This window comes from Anabrus simplex, chromosome 7 (assembly GCF_040414725.1).
Source record: "Anabrus simplex isolate iqAnaSimp1 chromosome 7, ASM4041472v1, whole genome shotgun sequence".
NCBI lineage: Eukaryota > Metazoa > Arthropoda > Insecta > Orthoptera > Tettigoniidae > Anabrus > Anabrus simplex.
Window position 1 is genome coordinate 58,126,350 of NC_090271.1, and position 18,537 is coordinate 58,144,886.

The 18,537-nt window shown below is 38.2% G+C and overlaps 1 protein-coding gene across 1 annotated transcript in view; it reads left to right on the plus strand.

Moving 5' to 3' along the window:
• The window catches only part of LOC136877236 (zinc finger protein 501), a 69,401-nt gene extending 52,154 nt beyond the window's left edge, over positions 1-17,247 (plus strand). The window contains exon 5 of the mRNA XM_067151096.2: positions 17,027-17,247. Within this exon, the coding sequence (XP_067007197.2) occupies positions 17,027-17,060 (34 nt within the window). The 3' untranslated portion in view covers positions 17,061-17,247. The remainder of the gene's footprint in view (positions 1-17,026) is intronic.
• Positions 17,248-18,537: the final 1,290 nt, after the last annotated feature.

An 18,537-nucleotide genomic window follows, 5' to 3' on the forward strand; every position in this document is an offset into this window, starting at 1 on the left:
ACCCTGACGATGTATGCAGTGTGAGCACTGAAGGTCAGTTTCCTCTACTGATGGAAATGGAGGGGAGTACTCAAGGAAGCAGTACCTCCTCACAACAAATTCAACCCAAAAGAAAAAGGAAAAGAACTGGTAAAAGCACAGATGATATCATAGCGGAGGCATACAGTGCATTTCAGCAAGTGGCACAAGCGCCAGTGACACCAGAGGATGAATTTGATGTTTATGGACGTTTCATTGGCAATGAACTGCGCCAATTTAAAAACAATCCTCATCTTCTGGCAAGAGTGAAGTTTGAAATGCATAATATAATAGGTATTTAAAGCGTCAATGGAACAATTTCCTAATGAAGGTGGTGAAGCTATAGTTTTAGAAATTCCAAGCGAATAAACTTCACAATGTGCATAACATAAAGTATTTTTTTATGCTATATTCTAATTGTATATTTAATTGTAATTATTCTGCTATGTTTTAATGTATTTCTATACTTGTTATGTTGTATTTTTTTAAAATTTTGTATTGTAATCCTTTACCATAACGTGTAACATTTCACATCAAACACACATGTAGTAACATATACCGGGTGGTACAGCTGCCCCTCTTTTTTCCCGAATATATGCAACCAGCTAGGACGTAAATGCCTCTTAGTCCCATCTTGCGCAACACCTTACAGCAATGTTATGTGCAGGTAACCCGATGTAGACTTCTCCGCACAATGGAAAAATGGTACAAGAGGCAGTAAGTGAGGTCCATCTCAAAAACACTGTACCATTTTATGTAGAGCGGTGTCCAATACTCTACTAATTTTTACGAAATGTTACTATACTGTACAAACCATAAACACGCCTATAGCTGTCGGTAGAGAATTGCGGACCTGATTGGTCCAAGAGGCCATTTTCTTTTGATAGAAAGGGCGGTCGTGGTATCATAGAAAACGTGATAGGGTAAGACCAATTACAGACATGTCAATGCACCACCATTTTGTACAGTCTCATCACATCGAAATTTATAGAAACGTGTTTTGCACTGTAGTTTATAATCTGTGGCACGCAAATGCTGTACAGCAGATGTGATAGCTTACGCCATGTAATTACTACCGTTAGAGCGATCAAAAAAGGCATAAAACGGGACCATAAGGCTCTAACTCATCAGTAACTTGTCGAAGCGGGAACTTCCACTCTCCTCGTGAATACAGAGTTACAAGGATGGCGCTTGTACGTTGCAAATAGCTGCGTGGAATTGCGTATGGAAGACGTACCTCGATAGGTTACTTGAAGCAGGAAGGGTTCCAACCATTCTTGAGTCATGCATTTTTTAATGTCATTTCGTATTCGCCTAGGCATCGTTTACGAAGACCTTTCTCAAGTCTCCGATATTCTTCTACGGAAGTTATAATAAACAGGTATCATAAATATCGCCACATACGCACCGATTGTGAATACCACCTGAAACATAACGCTGGACTCATTCAACCAAGTAACGCGTAGAAAATGGTTGCAACTATCTGGGCGTAAGAGAGACGCGATTCTTTAGTTCACTGTGATGTTTGCACATTCGAGTTCAGAACTTTTAACATCAACGATCAGTATCGAAACGATAGCCTAGGTAATTCCATGATAGCCTAGGTAATTCCATTAGTACAGAGCTACGAGACCAATTCTTTGTCGCCTGCAGTGGCTACATGGCACCAATCGCAGCGAGCATACGATATGTTAGCAGGCATGTAGAGTTCGAATCTAGTTACGAGCTTTTCAATTTTATTTTTATATTATACTTGTAAGGCCATTCGTAATAAATATTTAACGTTCTTAAGTCTCAAAAGTAATTTGCCACCTTTACAAAGAAAGCATACATACGAAAGGAATAATAACATGCGACTTCCATATGGCAAGCGACTACAGGGATTGAAGCGCAGTGCACGTGTTGTCAACATTCTGACCCACCCATTCAACCAAGCAACTGCGCACGTTCGACTCGAAGACCAACTAACAGCGGTCTACACTTCATACGTAGGGCACATGAAACAGCATATCGTAATCCTAGCAGCAACGTGTGAGCACATACTGTACGGTTAGCACGAAAGCAAACATTATGTATTCACGGGATGATTATGTGAATATGGTACTACTTTATGGAGAAGCAAGGCAAAATGCACGGGAAGCCAGACGCTTGTATCGAGAACGATTTCCTGGACGAAGGCTGCCAACTGCAGATACATTTCGACGTGTTGAAAGACGGTTGCGTGCAACGGGGTCACTTCATACATTACACCCCGTTCGGGATGCTCCAGTGACGTCTGGAAATAACGACGAAGCTGTTCAAAATACAATTGCATACAACCCGCACACAAGCCATAGGAAATGAACTGAACATCAGTCATGTACCTGTACTGCGAATATTGCACCGCCATAAATTCCACCCTTTCCATCAACAGCTGCACCAGGAACTTCATGGAGATGACTTTCCAAAACGGATAGAATTTTTGCAATGGATATTACAAAGAGTTGAAGCTGATGCGAATTTCTTAATGGACATTCTCTTTAGTGATGAATCCAGATTTCACAACAACGGAACTATTAATCGTCACAACTTCCATTACTGGAGTGTTGAAAATCCTCACTGGATCAGGGGAGCTCGATTTCAGGTACAATGGGGCGTCAACGTGTGGTGCGGGATACTAGGTGACAAGATAATTGGACCATATTTCTTCGAAGGAAACCTCATGGGACGATGCTATCTAGAGTTTCTTCGTGAGTACCTCCCACTCTTATTGGAGGATGTGCCCCTTATGACACGGTTACGGATGTGGTTCCAGCAGGATGGAGCTCCCCCACACTGGTCGTTGGCAGTACGGAACCACTTGCATAGGACATATCCTGGACGATGGATTGGACGAAGGGGTCCGGTCACATGGCCGGCTAGATCACCTGACCTTACTCCACTCGACTTTTTCCTCTGGGGTTATGTAAAGGAAAGAGTCTATGAGCAGAAGCCTGAGAGCCCGAATCATTTACGGCGGCTCATCACGGAAGCCTGCAGGCAGATTCCACCACATATGTTGCAGCAAGCAAGAATGTCTCTCCTCCACCGTGCTCAGATGTGCATTAACGAAGCAGGTGGTCATTTTGAACATTTGCTTCATTAATCGAATGGCCATGCATAAGCCCATCGCACTGCTGTCGGTACAATCTCACTTTATTGCAAATAGCTCTTTTAAGAGCTCCTTAAAAAACAAACATAGCTGAGTACCTGCAATATGAGAACTGATCATGATTTAGATTTGTCGTCAACAACACAACTCTCACGAACATCAACAACGCAATAAAAATATTCGTCGTACACAGGACTCGAACCGCCTACTAACGAACACCGGTACTCTCGTCTAACTTTTAGCAAGCTCGGCTATCACGGGTTGCTGTTTAGCGCTGTTGTGTTGCTGCTACTTCTAGTCATTCACCAATAATATTCTCTGTGCAGGACGTTTCTGCAACACATAATTTGCACGATTCTTTACCATCAATCGGTATTTTATCATTAATGCTGATTTGCTTGACACGAATAAACGGATTATGGAAAGCGTTGTAAGAGCAGACATTGTAGTGAGTAGTCAAGGTCAATATTTTTAGGTTCGACTATAATCTGCGGGTTGCATAAAACTGCGTGAATAGGGGCAGCTGTACCACCCGGTATATGTTATAACATGTCAAAATCATCCTCTGGTGTCACTGGTGCTTGTGCCACTTGCTGAAACGCACTGTAAGCCTCTGATTTTATATCATCAGTGCTTTTACCAGTCCTTTTCCTTTTTTCTTTTGGGTTGAATTTGTTGTGAGGTATCGTCAGGGTCAAAGTCCACTTGTGCATCATCAATGTGAAATGTTACACGTCTTGGTGTAGTATAGGGTGGGGTTGAGTGGGACTGCGAGTGTGTGCGAGTGTGAGTGAGTGAGTGAGTGAGTGAGTGAGTGAGTGAGTGGGGGCAAGTGTGGGATTGAGAGTATGAGTTTGGAAGTGTATGTACGGGTGTAATGTAAGTTTTAATGTATTCTTAATTTTGTATTCTTCTAGCTATGTTCTAAGGTACCATAGTTTTATTTTTGTATTGTAATTTTTAGGAATGTTGTAATGTACTTTGAATATATATGGTGAATGAAACTTATTTTTAAAGTGGATTGTGGTAAATATAATTAAGTAATTTCCATTTTTGCTCCTCAATGAATAGCCTAAACTTCCATAACCACTTGTGTATAATCAGAATAATACTAGCCTAAATAGATTACATAAATATTATCTTTGTTTCTTACCTTTACCAATTCCTTGAGATTTTTATATAAAGCGTGAAACACCTCAGGCACAAGAACTGAAATTGCTTGTTTTGATACTCTTAGACAAATACATAAGTGAAGTGTAGGAGTCACCAGTTGCTAGGAATCTTAAAGTTATACCAAGCCTATCATTAATGGAGATGGCATTCTGATAATTTGTATCATTTCTTGCAATTTCAGGCCCAATTACTGTCAACAAGAACTGAAAGTCATTTGGAGACATTCTCAGAAAATTCTGAAAGCCTGCTGCGTCATGAATTAAAAGTTCTGACATAAGTGTCCTCTTCAAACTTAATTCTGAACGCGTTTCCAATATTTTTCTTTGCCACACTTTGCATCTGCGCTTTTCTCTAATTGCACTCATTAAAATAATGAAAGATGCAGCTGTAAGTATTTTCTTCTTCCTGACCCTATCCATTGTAACCTCACAAACAGATATTTTGGTTTGGACACAATGTTAAAGAAGTTTGTTAAATGTTTATTTGGTGTGGACACAATGTTAAAGAAGTTTGTTAACAAAAGTTTATTAACATCTTCAGAAATGTTTTCGTTAACATTGTTTATTAACTTTGGTGTGGACTAGCCATAAAAGGACGGCTGACCTAAAATTTAAAAAAATGATTGTTCAAATAAAGCAGTCGCTTTCAAAGGACATTTGGCTTGAAGTGTAATGTTCTCTTCACACAGTTGGTGGTTTTAAAAAAGCAAGTTCATCAGCTTTTAAGAATTCGTATTCATCACACACATCAGGGAACATGAAGACATCTGGACATTTGGTTGAGTGGCGGCAAAAAGTTGCAATGCATTTGACATTTTCCTTTTCAAGTTCTTGTAGAAGCATTCCAATGAATATCTTCACACCCTTATCATAAGAAAATTGGATCTTGATCCAGTCTCCTTCCTTCATATTGTTTATTCCTTCACTTGCTTTCTCCACTTCACAATCTTGTCCTTCATCATTCGAGTCTACTTCATTTTGAACAGATTCTTGTTGTTCTGTGTCATCTTTCTTAGCTTCCTCAAAATCACCTAGTCACACTCAAATTTTCAGATAAACATATTTATTTTGTGCATTTTCCTATTCACCCCAATTTAATGGAAAAAATATGCCTTCAACACAAAAAGTAAACAGCTGATTTCAAAATAACGGTACATTAATATCTATTATGTGAAAATACTCACAAAAACACACCCAAATGAGAATAGTATTGCAGTAACACATCAGTCTAGCCACAAGCTGATATCAGACAACATTTTCCACAGTATGGAAATTCTAAGGAAATTAACATCCCATTAGAGGGTCTGCCGACACAAGAAATGAAATATTACAATTTTGGTGCCAAAACATGTTGTAAACAACAGATTATCCATCTTAAGTGCACTGGTACCATCACCATAGACCAAAACGCAAGCGAGCTGCTTAATTCAATTTAATTTTCCCAGTTTTTGTCCCTATTTAACCCGTGTCCCTATTCACCCCAGTTTACGGTACATAATTGACAATTTTGAATATTTTCACTTTAAACTTGCAAAATATTTGAGGATGGTGTGTACTTATTACCAACAATGATTACAATACTGTTAAATTTTGAAAATATTTTTAAAAAATATTTTCTGAACATCTTGAATCAAAGTATCAAATTTCAATAATAGCAATAAAAATATTTCAAAATTAAAATTACAGATAAAATCCCTCTGCAATGCAGCCATCCAAGTGAATAAACACAGAAAATTTGAAAAGTATCTGTTTGGTAGTTTAGTAGGTAATTACCGTTTCATAACTGCCAAGTGTCAAATGACCAGAGAAACACATGACATTCAGAAATTCATTGTGCGTAAATAAATGAACAAACGAGCCACGTAGTGATAAAATAGAAACTACATTCATTACTCCATAAAAACGAAATGTAAGATATTGTCATCTACCATTCATAATTGACTTAAATGCAGACAGTAAGGTACTGCTGTTCAAATGATGAAATATTGTTCCTGGCACTTTACACACAAGTACCAAACAACAATATATTGTTTGGCATTCTAAAGGATAAGAACATTTTTTCATGTATGCTAATGAAATTCATGGAGGTATGAGTCTATGGAAGGTGTATGACATAAAATTCTGTTCTGGCTTAAAAAGTATTAGGACTGATAATTGCATGTTCATTGTTCACTTTAGTAATTCTATTTTAAGTAAGTCATTTCTTTTTCAGATATAATCTGTTGTTATAGGTTTTCTTTTTCAAGTATTTTCTAAATTTTATTTATTCATAAATTTTTTCAACAGGCTGAAGAACCTTAGTTATTTTGTACACACACACACACACACACGTGCACACACACACACACACACACACACACACACACAGTGTACTCTGCACTATGGCAGATGCCTCAGCCAAACTTGTGTCATGCACGGCCACACTGCTTTAAGCATATACAAATTCTTATATGAAATCTTAGCTTATAAAAGATGACAGAAGTGTCATCCTTCCTGGGTTATACAGGCATTGTATCTGGTAACCACATTCTGGCTGATGCGAGCGAGTTCTGCCACTGCAGTATTTGTGATTTCATTCGTAATGTTTTATTTCAGTTCCTCCAATGTGTCAGGATTTGTTTGAAACACTTTTTCTTTCAGTTTACCCCGCAAGTAAAAATCACACACTGTTAGATCTGGAGAACAAGGGGGAAATGGACCAGTACTGATTACTCTGTCTGCAAACACTTCTGAGATTGTAAGTAGGGAATATTCTGCTTTATGTGCAGGGGATGAATCTTGTTCAGATCACCCACGCGATTTTTCTCCTTCCATTAAATGATGGAAGAACGGCATCAAAATGTCATCTTGGTGTCTCTCTGCATTTAGTGTTGTCTTAAAAAAATAGACCCAATTATTTGTCTTGCACGAACAGCACACTGAACACCAATCTTCCTATCATAATGAGGGACTTCATGAACACCATTAAGATTTTCTGCACACCAATAGCGAGAGTTATGACTGTTCACACGACCATTAAGATGAAACTAGAACTTGCACATATGGAAATATGGTATTGCCATGATAACTGTCTCACCATGATAACAGCTGAGATTCAGACTAACAATTCATGCTTCCAACGTCGAACACATGCAGGCCGCTTTGCAAGGTCAAGAACTATGTGCACGCCTCCCATATTGCAGCAACCGTAGCGCAAAGTACAAACAGCATGCATTTGTTCTGGGTTTATATGAGGGACTCTGCATATATACTTCATTTCAGAAGCATTATATGTATAGTATATACATTTTTTTATGTCACACCGACTCAGACAGGTCTTATGGTGAAGATGGAATAGCAAAGGGCTAGGAATGGGAAGTAAGCATTCATGGCCTTAATTAAGGTCTGGTGTGAATTTGGGAAACCACAGGAAAACATCTTCTGGGCTGCTGACAGTGGGGTTTTAATCCACTATCTCCCAGATGCAAGCTTACAGCTGCGCGCTGCTAACCACATGGTCAACTCCCTTGGTAGTATATACATTATAATCCCTGTTTGTATATTTGCATAATTTACATTTCCTGCCAGTTATGTAATTTTCTGTTGTTTCTCATCTGACAGTCTATTGTTATGTTTTCCTAAACCTATTGACATTGACATTGACATTATTTACCACAAATTGTATTTTTATCAGGTGGCAAAATTGGCTTTCAAATTGATTTCCTCTTATTGAAACCAATTCCTGTCTTTCCCTTCTGTTGACTTTAACACTAGCAATCACAATTTAGTCAGTTGAGCAGTTGGAATATTACAGAAGGCAGTATGGATTCTGTTATGCAGAAGTAGAATTCTAACATTTGGATAATGCAAGGTGGAAGCTTTTCTCTGATCAAGTGCTAATATTAAGAGAGAACTTTCTGCTGAACTTCTGTCTAAAAATCCATACAGTATTGTATCTTATACAAATTTTAAAGTGCAATTCCTCCAAAAATGAGATAATTTTTTTCTTGGTGGAAAAATTTCCTTTGAGCTTCAGTTCCTATAAATTTTTAATGACTGGACACTGAGATTATATATGATGATGAAAATGCTTGATATGTTCCTGTGTTTTAGGAATTTATTGTGTCACAAGTATTGATTCATGAATATGTACTGTAAACTGACTGATATATACTGATGAGCAATTACATTAGAGATAGCTACCAGTGTATTGGCTGAGTGAGTAACGGTGATCACAGGATTGGTGAGACACAAGATCTCGGTGCATTTGATTGCGGTCAGTTTTTCAGAACAAGACATATGGGTCATGTCATCTTTGAAGTCATGCAGGCACCAAGCTTTTCCATAGACCAAAATATCAAAGAGTCTACTGCAAGTATGTGAATTCAGGTGAATCCACCAACAGGTTCAACTGCCTTCATGTACATGTTAATGATTAGGGTTATTGTTGGCTATCAGTTTGCATATTAAGAGTGGATAGATGGGCCATAGTACAGCTGATCACTCATAAATTCAATGCTGGACAACAACACGATATGAATAGCTATACTATCCAGAACCATCTCTTTGCAGTGGGATAAAGAAACTGCTGTTCCACATGGGAACTTCCGTTCTCACCATATCACAAGGGCAAAGGAATACTGTAATTGGACTTTCAAAACGTGAGAAAATGTTGCCTGGACATATGAGTCGATGTACACATTGGTATACAGAGAATCAGGGTATGATGTTCCAGTTGGTATACACTGAATCAGGGTGCAAGTGGTTGGCCAGACATATATGACAACGTATCCCTCTCATAACAGGGTATAGTTCAGGCTGAAGATTGTAGTAACCTGATATGAGGACTATTAATATGCAATGAAAATGGACCCCTGGTCAAATATGGTTGAATTCCCATCTGGCAAACTATACAAGAACCTACTGTCAAATTATGACTTCCCATTTCTTTTCCTACAGCAAGACCATACACTGGCCCATCGTTCTGAAATAGTGACGAGTTGGTTTGATAAATCCTCCATAGATATGATGACATTTGCCTGGACCCTTACCTGACCTCTTCCTGTAAGGCATATGTACAATGCTCTTAATTGAATGTATATCAGTACTGCTCCCCAATGTTTTGGGTACCTTGTATAGACCATGCCATGCTGCATCACCACTGTCATTAGGATGAAAGGCAGTGTTACACACTATTAGCCAGGTATATCTAATTCAAATATTCATCAATGTACGTTCCTAGTGGGGTTAAATAATATGACTTAACTTACTCTGAAATTTAAACAAATGTCTTCTAAAGAGAACATTTATATATCTGTTTGTCCCTTTTCCTTATTTTTTAAAGTAAATCTAAAGAAAAGACAAACTACGTTTTGCCTGATCATGGTCCATTACCATGAGTTGTGGTTCTATGGTCGATTGGCATTGTATGCAGGAATGGCATCATGTAAGGTTGTCAGATTTGGTAAATATAGATGATTTCTTCAATTATATGAATGCCCCCATAACTCCGCCATTGTCCGGTCCCAAGTCTGGAATGAAAAAGGAGGAGGGTTTGCTGGTCTGGCACCCAGCTGTAAAACTGCCAATGCCGAGTGTTGGGCGGCGGGAAATAACCTGACTCCCTAAGGGGCCAACGGCTTCGGGCGAATGAGCCCCTTTGGGTGGGGTGATGGTTCTCACAGTGGAGGAAATGCCACTGGAATCCATTATGCAGCGTCTGTTCTCCAGGTTAGGGGCAGCTGCACAAGGCGTCTGTACTCCAGAGGAGCGGCCTCATTATCACCTCACTGGATCATATCCAGAGTTGTAATTCGGGACCTAGTCCCACACAGGTGACACCTTGACAGTCAACCATGGAAGGTCTTTCAAGGAATACTCCACCGGCTGAACCAAGAGTTCAGAAAAGGCAGCATTCGGATACGGTGGGCTGCCACCTGAAAGATACTGTGAAGTCGAAGGCACAGAAATACCCCAGTACCACATACACGAACGAGACAAAATCAAGAATCAAACCAAAACAGATAACATACTTCTCTACACACAATATAAACTCACTCATGCAAACCGGTAAACTAAAAGTGATCACCGACATAATGGACCAACACAAAATTCTTATCATGGGATTACAGGAAATTAGAAGCACTGACCAGGATGCCTTGGAATCTCAAGGGTACAGACTTTATAAAGGTATACCTGGGAAGAGAGTGATGAAGAATGTCCCACAATTTGGAACAGGATTTTTGGTCAGCCTTAAAATAATAAACTCAGTTCAAGAATTCAGATCGGAGACTCCACAACTCTCAACGCTCACCTTAAAGGCATCTAATAATATCTATACCATAATAAATGCCCATGCTCCCACTAATGATAAAAACAACTCCTCAAAAGACCAGGAGGAAACAGGAGAATTTTGGGACCTATTGGACCAGACCATAGATAACATCCCCAAACACCATATAAAATTATTAATAGGCGACTTCAACGCTCAACTAGGCAGAGAAAGAAAATACCGTGACATCATCGGAAAATGGCTAGCACACAAGAAAACAAATAAAAATGGAGAGAGACTAGTTGACCTGTGTAGAAACCATAATTTAATCTCAAAATCTACATGTTTTAAGAGGAAACGTCAAAAACTCAAAACATGGGAACACCCTGACTACACTAAAGGAGAATGGCAACTGGATCACGTCTGCATGGACAAATACCACCACAAAGAGACCTATAACGTCAAAGTCCTCCGAGGAATAGACACAGGTTCAGATCACTACATAGAAAAATAGATCCTACCCAGCTAATCAACAACAAAAATTACCAGAAAGCAACTGAAAAAATAAAAATCACAGATAAACTTGAATACTTAGTACATAACCTTAAACAAATTGCAGAAGACCTGGTTCCAATTAAACCACGTAAAAAACACCAATGGTGGAACAGTGAATGTGATGAAACAGTGGAGAAAAGACGTCAGGCATGACTATTACATCAGTTCCAAAAAACAGAAATATCCTATCAAAAGCTAGTAAAACAGAGGAAAGAAACTACCCAAGTCTTAAGAAGAATAAAAAGACAACATCATAAGGACACCCTGCAGTTAACTGAAGAACAATTCAATAAAACTCAATCAAGGGACTACTACAAAACCTTCAGAAAGCAGCTCCAAAAATATGAACCCCCGACCCTACTGATGAAGGATGAAGATGGTAAGCTGGCCCATAACAATAAAGACAATGCAGAAATTCTGGCTAAACATTTCAACAAGCTTTTAAATTGTGAGGAACCTACAGAACTTCTTCATTTGGACACCAACACCCCGATAAAAACATCACCAGAGAACATCAATCCCCCCACAATAAAGGAAGTCTACCAAGCTCTGAATAAATTAAAAAACTACAAAGCGCCAGGAGAACATCAGACCTTTGCGGAAATCTGGAAATATCCAGGAACATCAGAAAAAGTTGCCCTCCATCAACAACTTGTCTCTATCTGGATTAAAGAACAACTACCAGAACACTGGACAACAGCCCTCATTCATCCACTGCACAAAAAAAGGAGACAAAACCGACCCTAATAACTACAGGGGAATCTCGCTCCTAGACATAACATACAAAATATTTTCAATCATCCTTAATAGGATAGGTTTACAACTTGAGAAAGAACTAGGAGAATATCAACGAGGTTTCAGACCCTGGAGGAGCTGTCCTGATCAGATCATGTGTTAAGTTGATAATGGACTATAACAGGAGAAGAAACAGAGATATGGTGATAACATTTGTAGATTTCAAGAAAGCTTATGATTGCATCCATAGAGAATCTCTGTTTAAAATTTTAAGACACCTTGGACTACATTCAAAATTAATAAACATGATAAAATTGACTCTCACCAACACCAAATCAAAAGTGAAGTTTAGGAGTGAAACATCAGAGACATTTGAAATTAAAAATGGACTACGGCAGGGAGATAGGCTCTCACCACTATTATTTAACTGTGCTCTAGAAATGGTAATGACGGAATGGTTTAGGAAACGTCCCCCCAAAATAAAGATTGGCCAAAAAATCAAAACAAATTGCCTGGGATTTTCTGACGATTTAGCATTACTAGCAGTCGACATAAAAGAAGCAAAAAACCCAGATATCAGAACTTCAAAACATTGCAAATAACATTGACCTCAAATATCATTTGAAAAAACAGAAATTATGCCCCAAAAACCAACACAGCTAAAAGAAGTCACCATAAATGGTAATAAAATCAAAATAGCAACTCAATTTAAATATCTTGGAGAAGTAATAACACATAACCTAAATAAAAAAATCTGAATCCAAATAAGAACAAATAGATTAGCTAAAGCACAAAAATTAACATGGGATATCTACAAAAAGAAATGTCTATCAATAAATACAAAAATAAAACACTACAACACAGTTATAAAACCGGAAGCTACATATGCAGCAGAAACACTCTTTTACCTGAATAAACAATCAAAGACTGACAGACTTCAGAAAATTGAAAGGAGGATTGGAAGAACCTGCATCAACAAAAAATACCAGAAAGATGGACAGTGGCAGTTAATACCTAACAAAGTCGTGTACAAAGAGCTGGAACCCATTACAGATACTATGCGTAAGAGGAGACTGGGATTCTTTGGACATATCATGAGGATGCAGGATTCGAGATTTCTGAAACAACACAATCTTGTCTCAAAAAATACCACAACAGGATGTAAATGGATCAGAGAAGTAAGAGAGGATCTGAAGGAAATAAGCCTTACAACAGAAGACACCACAAATAAGATTGAATACAAAACTCAAGAATACAAACCTCCGCTTTACCCTTACACAAAACAAACCAACAACACGCACATTTTCAACTGAGGAAAGGGCACGAAGATTGGAGCGTCTGAAGAAGTACTGGGAGGACTGCAAAGCCCGAACAATCCCTTCAAAGAGACCTGAACGACGGACTGACTAAAGTGATCCTATGTGGTCATAAAAGAAGAAGAATGCTTCCATTTTAAACAAACCAGGATGAACTACATAAAATTCTGGAAACTCACTCTTCAAAAATTATCACCGCACCTTCCGAACACAATGATTGGCTAGCACACCGGGAGGAGAAAACGTAACAATGCCAACAAGGTGGATATTGCAGCAGCGATTACAGTAGCCACCAAAGTGAACCTTTTGCCTTGTATCTGTTTTATGTACTGGTGTATTGATATACATCTGGATTATTGAGTTATCTGGAAAACAAGATTCTCATTTCATTACATTTCCAGGAAACTTTAGAAAAATAAAAAGCATAACATTATCAAGCACTGACATTTGTTCCTAGTACCAAGGTAGGACTAGAAGGTTTAACATTACTGAATTTAAAGTTCTGGGATTTGCTGGTATTCTTCCCAAATTCTTGATAAACTAAATGATAAATATTAAACAATGTTCATAAAAACATGGTGTAAAATACAATTTATAATACCTACCTCAATGAAAAAATAAAACCATATAAATGAAAATTTTATTTTTATATTATTATCTCACTACTCCTTCGAGGAACTTTCACTTATCCCAGCATCAGCTGCCAATGCATAAAGTTGAGGTATTATTGTTTTATTAATGTGCTGTAACTACTTGATGTGGAAGGAAGAAATTGAGGAAAGGGCACACATTGTACTGGAGTGGTGGCCAAGAGGCAATAAACGGAGTGGGACTAATCTAAGCAATTGGAAGAGTACCGGTATGTTGAAGTGGTAGAATGTGTGAGTGACAGAACAATGAAGATTAGACTAAAGTTGAAGAATGAAGTGATGGACTTCATACAAGTGTACTCACCACAGACGGGAAACAGGGAAGAAGATATTGAAGCATTCTTGGAGATAGTAGAAAGAGAAATTTCACGTGTGGAAGAGGTTATTATGGGAGATCTGAATGCACAGGTCAGAAACGAGAGACAAGGAAAGGAAGAAGTCATTGGACCATATGGATATGGGAAAAAGAATAATGAAGGAGATGAACTAGTGGACTTCTGTGAAAGGAATGGACTGATAGTGGGAAACGCATGGTTTCAAAAGAAATCAGCAGGAAAATTACGAGATATGTGTGGTGTGATAGAAGAACAAAATAGGTAATTGACTACTATTTGGTGGCAAGGACAAATAGCTGGAAGTTGATGGATGTGACACCTTTACCAGGAGAAGCATTTGATGGGGACCATAGAGTTGTGGTGGCAAAATTATTGTTGGGAAAAATGGAAAAACTGAAAGATATAAGAGAAAATAACGTAACAGTATGGAAGTGTGTTGTCATCTCTTTTGTTTATTATGATCATGGACAAAATTGTAAAGGAAACAAATGAAGTCTGTGGAGATAAAAAGATGAAGATGCAGATGATATGTGATCTGGGGAGAAGTGTACTGAATGAATAAATTTAGAAGTATGGCATGAAAATCAGTACAGATAAAAGCAAAACTATGGTGATGTTGAGAGGGAAAAGGCAAGTAATGGGCACTGTGAAAACTGGAAGTCAGAGTCTGAAAATTGTGGATAGCTTTAAATACCTAGGAAGTGAATTAATGCAAAATGCTATGGTGGACATGGAGATTAGCAGGAGGGTACAGCAAAGTAATGCATTCTACCAAAGTGTCAGAGAACTTGTTTAGAGCAAAGAAATACCAAGGAAAAGTAAAGAGATAATGTACAAAATATACTATGTACCATACTGATTTATGCAGCTGAGACTTGAACTTCGACTAGTAGACAAGAGAGTAGAATTCAAGCTGGTGCAAGAAAATTCCTAGGAAGTACGATATGAAAGACAAGGAAAGGCAGAGTGAGGAATGAAGATGTTAGGAAGGAAGTTGGGATAGGAAAGCTAAATGAGAGAATTGAAAAGAATAAACTAAGATAGTTTGGACGTGTAAAGAAGATTGAGGAGAATAGAATTCTAACACAGATGCTGGAGGCAAAGTGCAAGGGGAAGACCTAGAACAAGGTGGATTGAATCAGTGAAGAGCAACATAAGAAGACGAAATTTAGACTGCTATAAGATCCTGGAAGAGGAATGGTGGAAGGAAAGACTAAGATGGAGAAGTGCTATAAATACCCTGACCCGGCGGGAGCTGGATAAGGCAAAATGATGATGATGATGATGATGATGATGAACTACTTGATGTGAAGAAAGCATAACAATGCCAACAAGAGGGGTATTACAGAAGCAATTACAGTAATCATCAAAGTTAACCTTTTGTCCTATATCTGATGGAAATACTCTAGGAGAAATACTGTTTGATGATGGACAAACAGTGCTGTAACATTGTTTGAATTGCACAAATGGATAAACAAAACTTGTATTATAGGCTTATTTTTAACACTCTGAATTTATACTTAACATTTGTTTAGGGCAATGAAGACCATGGCTGATTACACACATGTAGTGTATGACTGTTGAGCTGGCTGTGTTGCTTTTAACCAAGTAGATCTTCTGGGCAAAAAATCATAGTCTCTGTTAAAAATGCAAAGAATTTGTTGGTAAAATTTTATACTGATATCCTGCTGACTAAATAATTCCAGGGCCTGTGACAATATTAACAAGTCAAGCCTCCCCTATAACCTTTTGGACTGGTGCTAGTGCCATTGAAAATAGCGTCAATAGACTTTACGCCAATATACTTTTTTTAAGTTGACGTAATGTGGAGCTCATTCATGTAATGAACTGGTGAATGTTTCCGCCTAACTGCGCATGCGCCGGCTGCCGCCAGGCGTAACTAGTTCTGGACTCGCCAACGATAGCGGGAGCAGTTCCCTGCGAGAAGTCATCATGGGGGGAAGTGTGTGCTTGTACTACGCTATGGTGTGGTGGGTTATTCTGAAACCACCATGATTTCACATTTAATGGGGATGTATCCCTGCTGGACTTGCTGTTGACCATCTACCGTACCTTTGGGATATAATTTAGGAGGAATGCTTCTTCTGGATTCTTCGTAACAAGATTAAGTTCTCGGTCCTCGTGGTAACCTACTTCAACAACAATGACCAGGTTTGGATTTTCAAAAAGGTAGTGTCTGAAAGGTATGTACCTGTGTTAGATTTCCTTCATTCGCCGTGAAGAAGAAAATATATGTGTTTTTGTTTGGAATAATAATAATAATAATAATAATAATAATAATAATAATGATTAAAACTTCTTTCTCCGAATTCGGACTTGGTGTCATGCGTGTTAATGCATTTCAGAAGATGGGTTCGTCCAACTAATTGTTCTCCTAAGCGTGGAATATGCACAGTGGACTGGATTAGAAAATTTAATTTTAAAAACTAACAACTTTCATTCGTAGCCAGTATTGTAACTTTTTGATGTGAACCAAGGTCGTGCTTCCAAGATATCGGGTTTAGCTTTTTCTCTTGGGGTTTCCTGCTCGTAATTCTGTGTAACATTCTGCTCTGTTTTGTATGCATTCTTTCTGCTCGGGTTTCCTGTTAACTTTTCTTGCCCTGTTTTTTTCTTTTTTCTCCTTGCTCTGGAAGGAGGCTTTGCATTTTGTTTTCCTGTTTCCATGGCAACGGGTGGTTATTGGTATTGTTGTTGGGATTTGGTTTATGTAGTCTGATTCACGACTCCGGTGTGGTTCTCTGATAATATATTTTTGGTTGTGTGTATCTTTGACTATTTTTTCATGTTCATTTATTACTTTTTGCCAACCTTTTAACATATGATTTGCCTTTTTCTTTGCAGGGGTGGATGTGTAAACTTCTACGTTAAACTTTAACTTATCTTGGAAACAGCCCCTTGGTGTAAATTGAAGAGATTACTCGAGCGACGAAGTGTAACATCCTGCTTGATATTTAACTGAATTATAATCTTGTTAATGAAAACTAGTAGGTTATTTGGTTTATTCTTCACATGATCGATCACATTTTATTTTACCTCTTAAGTGTTTCTTCTCAAATGGTACGCAGGTCAACGTTTTGTTTTTTTTCTTCTTATCCAAGTTTTTTTAATTACTTATTTATTATTTGTTAAATGAATATCATATTTTTCCAATATCGTTAATGAATTAATGAATGCAACATTGTTGTTATTTAATGATTTTTAATCTGCTGTTAATTATCGGCTAATCAATATCAAATATTTTTCCTGATCAATTTAACTACTGTTCATTTGGTTATTTACATTTAATCTTTTCCAAGTATTACATTGAATTTATTTTCTGATATCAGTTTTCCTTTTTGAATTAACCTAGGTTTTCTTAAATTAATTTCATTTAAGTTGTTACATCTTTTTCCAGTTCTAATTAAAGCTATTTTCTATCATTAAAGTGTTGTTTTCATTCACACTTTGAATGGAGCACTGTCACTGTCACCTTTGATAGTTGTATCCACGGCCTTAAGCTGCTTCCTTTTTCTCCGCTTCTGGTAAGTGTGTTATTTCTTCTTTTGTTTTTTCGTAATGTTTTCATGTTGTTTGTTGATGTTTTCTTTTGCTTTTCATGTATTCGCTTAACCTCCCCTCTGGGGACGAATGCACTACCAACCTTCTCACCTGGGAGCACTCCTCCTAGGCGTGTGAGGTTATTCTGCCCACTGTCCCAAGGGCTGCTACTTTAGCTTAGTGGACGGTGTTGATGAGAAGCTGATGACCTAGATGTTTTTAAACAACAAGCATCATCATCAAATAAATTCCATTTAGAAACCTAGGAAGGAAGGTGGAGAGTTGTCATCCCAGAGCCTTCCATAGTTGTTGCAACAAGCTTTTGACATAAATTTGTCCTCGAACAGGGGGTCATCTGAAAATTTGTGTAATGAAATAGTGTCATGTAACAAAATATGTGGTGCGATGTTACCTAGCAACAGTACCTTGAGAGCTGCACAGGCCATGGATCTGTATGTCCATCAGTACTTCACATCACAGCCTGCATGGGTGCTAGGTAACATCACGTCACAGAATTTACTGAGACATTTATGATCATTCAATTTTCCCCAAGGGAAATTTAATTATTTGTACTTTTTTTTTGTTGTTAGTTGCTTTATGTCACACTGACACAGATAGGTCTTATGGTGACGATGGAATAAGAAAGACCTAGAAGTTGGAAGGAAGCAGCTGTAGCCTTAATTAAGGTACAGCCCCAGCATTTGCTTGGTGTGAAAATCAGAAACCACAGAAAACCATCTTCAGGGCTGCCGACAGTGGGATTCGAACCCACTATCTCCCGGATGCAAGCTCACAGCCGCGAGCCCCTGACCGCA